Genomic DNA, 5,574 nt, shown 5'->3' with positions numbered 1-5,574 from the left:
CCACCCGGCGAGGCCCGCAGCGCCCTCTCCTCGTCCCCGCGGACCCTTCTTTGTTCCAATTGCACCCTTGCTGAGCCTGGAGGCGGGCCCTGCCTCTCCTCTCCATCGGGACCCCCTGAGTCGGCCCCCTGTGCACCCCCACTTCGCCCCTACCCTCCCGCGTTAGCGTGGCCCCCTCTGCCAAGCCAGGCCTGGACCGGACCACCCCCTCCTGCATCCCGACTCTTCAGCTCGCCTCTTGCCCCATAGCTGCCCTTCTCCCAGATCAAGGCCCCTCCATTTGGAATCCCCCCGCCCAGGCGGGTGGCGGAGGCCCTGGGCGCCCTCCCCTCTAAATGACCATTTACCCTCCATATTACTTAGCATCACCCCTCTGCCAAGCCAGGCCTGGTCCAGACCACGCAATCCTCCCTGTGGCCCCCATTAACAGTGCCGCTGTGGGTCGGTCTCCTTCAGGCCCTCTGGAGCCTTCCTGAGTGCAGTGGGGGGCCCTGGGCAGCTTCCCCCTTCTGTCCCCTGGCAGCTGCTCCTCTCTGGGATGGCTCCCCCCATCGGGGCCCCTCCACCAGCCGGCCCAAGTCGGAGGGCTCAGGGCGGCCTCCCCCACTGCACGCTGCTTAGGCACTCCCATGTCTGTTCCTCTCTTGTGCTTAGGCAGGACCTCTGCCCTCCTTGGCCAGGCGTCCCCTCCAGGCTGTCCCCTGAGCCTGGTCTCGTCTGCCGTCTCACTCCTGAGCTTGCTCTAGCCTATCTGTGCCCGACTGGGGCTGGGCTCCGGTGACCCAGGGGTGGGACCTAAGGGTCTAGGGCTGGTGATGGCACCCAGCCACAGGAAGAAGACCCCATGCCATGCAGCCACCAGAGCCAGGTTCAGATCCTGCCAGCTCAACCCCCTCCCTGCCCGGTGACCTTGAGTCAGTACTTACCCCTTGGTTCCCAGGACCCCCCTGCCCCACCTTACCCTGCATGAGGCTGAACCGGGGTTTCAGGGGTGCAGGGTGGGGGGCCCACCATGGACTTGAGGTTCATTGATGGGGGCTCCTAACCAGAGATCCCAGTGTTCCAGGCCCCAGCGGGAGTCCCTGGAAGACACCCATGCAGACAGAGGCCAGAGTCCTGCCACAGGTTGGGTGGCCAGCAGGAAGTGGCCAGAGCTAGGCAAGGCCACCTGAGGTCCCCAGTCCAGACAGAGCAGGGTCTGGCTGGATCCTCAGAGAGGGCTAGGACTGCAGAGCTAGGAGCCTTGACTCCTCCCCCACCCTCGCAAGCCTCCCTCCAGTACTAACCATTGCTATTCACACAACTGCGGTGCTTAACCTCCAGCTAAGAGGGTTAGGCTCAGAAACCCAAGGAGGGGTCCCTACGAGTCGGTCCGGCTCAATGGCACGTAGTACAACAACAACAACAACAACAAGAGGGTTAGTATTTGTAAAAGCCCTTAGAACTTCGCCTGGCAATTCCTAAGTGGGTTAGATACTGCCAGTTACTTTGTTACACTTATCTCCTCTACACTGGGGCTTTGACAGCTCCAAACATGCCTTCACATCCAAGGACCCGCCAGGCACTTCACACCCTGCATCTTTGGCATTGTGATAATAATTACGACTGTCCATCTTTCCTGTGGAGTCCCTGGGTGTGCAAAGGGGGAATGTGCTCAGCTGCTAACTGGAAGGTTGCAGGTTCAAGTCCACGTAGAGGTGCTTGGAAGAAAGGCCTGACAATCTACTTCCAAAGAAATCAGCCCCTGAAAACCCTCTGCAGCGTCGTTCTACGCTGAGACTCATGGAGTGCCATGAGTTGGGCACAACTCAATGGCTGCTGGTTTGATATTCACCAAGGGCCCTCTGGGTGCCAGGCACCATCCTAAGGGCTTTACCCATGCCATCCTGTTCCTTGTCCCAGCAATGCTATGAAGTAGGTACTGCCATTGCTCCCGTCTCACAAACAAGAAAACTGAAGCTCGGTGACACAAATTTACCTCGCCCAGGCTCACAACATCGAGTCTTGTCCAACTCTGGAGCAGCCCTCTCTCCCCACCTTCCCGTCCCCTCATGCATCTGAGCGAGGTAACTTCCAGGTGTGTGGAAACGTGGAGGCCACGGCAGATAGAAACTGGAGTCTCCTGTCCACTTTACAGAGACCACCAGCTCTTAACTCCCTTGCCACCCAAGCAATGCTCTTCCTCCACGTTAATCATTTCAGGAATCACTGTGCTGTGTGACTGCCTTGGCCACTAGTCCTCTCTGAGCTCAAGAGAGGGAAGAGATGATAAGAGGAGGTCCTCCCTTCCTCCAGGGATTTCTATGTCTACGGATACACCAGACCTGAACAAGGAACAGAGACCCAGGACCTGCCAGCCCAGGCTCTGGGGCCCTTTTGTTGTTGTTGTTGTTGTTATGTGCCGTCGAGTCAAACCCAACTCATAGCGACCCCTCCTTGGGTTTCCGAGGCAGTATGACTATGGAAGTAGGATTGCCCAACCTTCCTTCCGAGGAGTGGCTGGTGGGTTTGAACCGCCAGCGGTCTGGTTAGCAGGCAAGTGTCTTAGCCACTATGCTACCAGAGCTCCCCTGGGGCCCTTTAGTCTGCTGGAATTTCTGTTTCATTTTTGCTTTTGTTTTCTCCTCCCCTGTGTGATTTATGACATCCCAATTCTAAGCAGTGCATTCCTCAAAATTGTGTTTCTTGGACCTCAGCATCAGAGTTATATTGGGGGGCAGGTGTGACTTTAAAATGCAAGTGCTCAGGCCTAACGCCATGGACCACCTGCCTCTATATGTCTGGGGATTGAGGCCCTGGAATTTGCATTTTAAGTGCACCACCACTGTGTTGCTGCAACAAGTTTAAGTCCCTCTGGCTGAGGTCCCTGGTGGCATAAACACTTTGCCCTCGGCTGCTAACTGAAAAGTCAACAGTTTAAACCCACCCGCCAATCCTGGTGATCTGCTACCGTCAAGATGACAGCCAACACAATGCTATGAGGCAGTTCTACTCCGTCTCATGGGGTCACTGTGAGTCGGTATCAACCAGACAACAACCTCATAGGGCACGTCCCTGGGTGGCGCAAACTTGACTGCTAACTGGAAGATTGGCAGTGGGAACCCAGCCGGTGGTGCCTCAGAAAATACCTGGTGGTTTGCTTCTAAAGATGACAGCCGGGTAAAGCCTGGAGAGCAGTTCCACTGTCACTCACGGGATTGCCATGAGTCAGAACCAACTTGATGGCAATGGGTTTGGTTTTGGTTTTGGCTGGGGGAGGAGCCAGGAGCTAGGGGTGGTGGGAAACTTCACTATATTTCATCCACTCTCCCACACTTCTTGGAAGATGGCGGCAGGATTCCTATCGTATAAATGGGAAAAGGGAAGCGAGGGCAGTCAGAGTCAGGCCCACTGGCTCCTGGGAGCCCACGGCCACTCTCAGAAGGGACAGAAGAGGGGCCACAGCCTGGAGGGTCGCTTGCCCTTCTGGTGGCCAGGCAGGAGTTAAGGCAGGTATTTTGCTCTGTTGGGGTTCCTCATGCCTCTTCCAGCCCTGAGTCCTTCGGGAATATTTGAAATTGGGCCCCAGCTTTTTTGGAGGGTGGCAGGCAAAAGGGACTGGCTCTGAGCCTGCCCACACTCTGGGCAGGGCAGAATTGCCAAGTCAGCAAAGCCCACCAGAAGGGCCTTTCCATCCTCCTGGAAAATACCACCTCCTCAGAGAAGCCCTCCTTGCTACCTCGCAGGCCCCTGGCTAAGTGGTGTTTGCTCTGACACTCCTCTCTGTGCAGGGTCGGTCTGGGGTTCTAGCAGCTGGCCCCGCCCCTACGCCCCCCCCCCCAGCCCCCGTGGAAGATGCCGGAGCAAAGCAACGACTACCGCGTGGTGGTGTTTGGGGCGGGCGGCGTGGGCAAGAGCTCACTGGTGCTGCGCTTCGTGAAGGGCACCTTCCGAGACACCTACATCCCCACCATCGAGGACACCTACCGGCAGGTGATCAGCTGCGACAAGAGCGTGTGCACCCTGCAGATCACCGACACCACGGGCAGCCACCAGTTCCCGGCCATGCAGCGCCTGTCCATCTCCAAGGGCCACGCCTTCATCCTGGTGTTCTCGGTGACCAGCAAGCAATCGCTGGAGGAGCTGGGCCCCATTTACAGGCTCATTGTGCAGATCAAGGGCAGCGTGGAGGACATCCCGGTCATGCTGGTGGGCAACAAGTGCGACGAGACGCAGCGCGAAGTGGACACGCGCGAGGCGCAGGCTGTGGCGCAAGAATGGAAGTGTGCGTTCATGGAGACCTCCGCCAAGACGAACTACAACGTCACGGAGCTGTTCCAGGAGCTGCTGACGCTGGAGACGCGCCGCAGCATGAGTCTGAGTATAGACGGCAAACGTTCCAGCAAGCAGAAGAGGACAGAGCGCGCCAGGGGCAAGTGCGTCCTCATGTGAGCACCGCCCACCCGGGGCAACTGAGGCCCCCTCCCCAGTCCCCCCGTCTGTCCATCTGTACCCACGCCGCTGCCTCTCCCGTCTCCATCCAGGCCAGCACCGCCATCCCTCTACCGGGGAAACTGAGGCCTCGCCCCCCCCCACCCTGGGCCTTCCTGTTCGTCCCTCCGTCTGTACCCACTACCCATGCTGCTACCCCTCCTGTCTCCACCCGGGCCAGCGCTGCTGCCCGCCCACCGAGGAAACTGAGAGCCCCTTCTCCCTGCCCCTTGGCCCTACCGTCCATTTGTCTGTACCTCCAAAGCCAAGTGCTGGGGTGGCCCCTTGGTTCTGCAGATGGGAAAACAGGGAAGTGACTAGATGGCTAAGTGCTGTTGGAACCCACCCAGCAGCTCTGCGGGAGAAAGGCCAGGCAATCTGCCCCCACGAAGACAGCAGAGCAGCCTAGGGGGCCCTCAGGGACAGTTCTGCTCTGTAACAGGTGTGCGGTGAGTCGGCATTGCACTCGACTGGCACTCAGGAAATCAGAAAGTGACTCAGAGTGTGGCCCCATGGGGACCACAGGAGGCCCATGTTCTCCATCTCCTCCTCTTCGGTGCCCTGCCCCCCACCAGGCTTGCACCCTGCCCCCCACATCTGATCACTGTGACTTTCGGTGGAGGGGGCGACGAGCTGAAATGCAACCTCAGATTGTTTCCTCTGTCCTGTTTGGTGTTTGACACACATCCTATTGCTGTCCCTTGTGACCTCTGGCCTGTGTCCCCGCCCCAGGTCCTGGGCCACCCTCTTGCTCCTGTCCTCACAGCTGGGGAGGGGTCTGCAGGTCACCAGGCAATAACAACAGGGCCTGCAGCAGGGCTCTGCCAGCCCTGGGTGGAGGCAGAGGGGCCCCAGACCAGCCAATAGCCACAGCACAACTCTGGGGACTCTCAAGGAGGCCTGGAGGAGCCAGGTGTGTGAGTAAGGAGACTCTTCAGCACTGCCCCCCATCCACCTGGGGACCCAGGTGGATGAGCAAGGAGGGCTCCCCAACACTGCCCCCCTGCCCTCTTGGAGACCCAGGCGTGTGAACAAGGATGCTCCCAGCACTGCCCCCCACCCACTTGGGGATCCACTGCTTGAGCTGGGACAGAGATACTGGCA

General features: G+C 58.8%; 1 protein-coding gene across 1 annotated transcript; it reads left to right on the top strand.

Annotated features, from left to right (window-relative positions):
- Positions 1-3,834: 3,834 nt before the first annotated feature.
- DIRAS1 (DIRAS family GTPase 1) lies at positions 3,835-4,431 on the top strand. The gene has a single exon (XM_007951010.2). The coding sequence runs from the start codon at positions 3,835-3,837 to the stop codon at positions 4,429-4,431; it is 597 nt and encodes a 198-aa protein (XP_007949201.1).
- Positions 4,432-5,574: the final 1,143 nt, after the last annotated feature.

Source organism: Orycteropus afer, unplaced genomic scaffold, assembly GCF_000298275.1.
Source record: "Orycteropus afer afer isolate SDZICR_OR568_19922 unplaced genomic scaffold, OryAfe1.0 scaffold00291, whole genome shotgun sequence".
Taxonomy (NCBI): domain Eukaryota; kingdom Metazoa; phylum Chordata; class Mammalia; order Tubulidentata; family Orycteropodidae; genus Orycteropus; species Orycteropus afer.
The sequence above is the reverse complement of the archived record's forward strand: the minus strand, read 5'-3'. Positions and strand labels throughout refer to the sequence as shown.

Excerpts from the sequence above, each read along its gene's own strand:
- DIRAS1 (XM_007951010.2), top strand. The coding sequence starts at position 3,835 with ATGCCGGAGCAAAGCAACGACTACCGCGTGGTGGTGTTTGGGGCGGGC.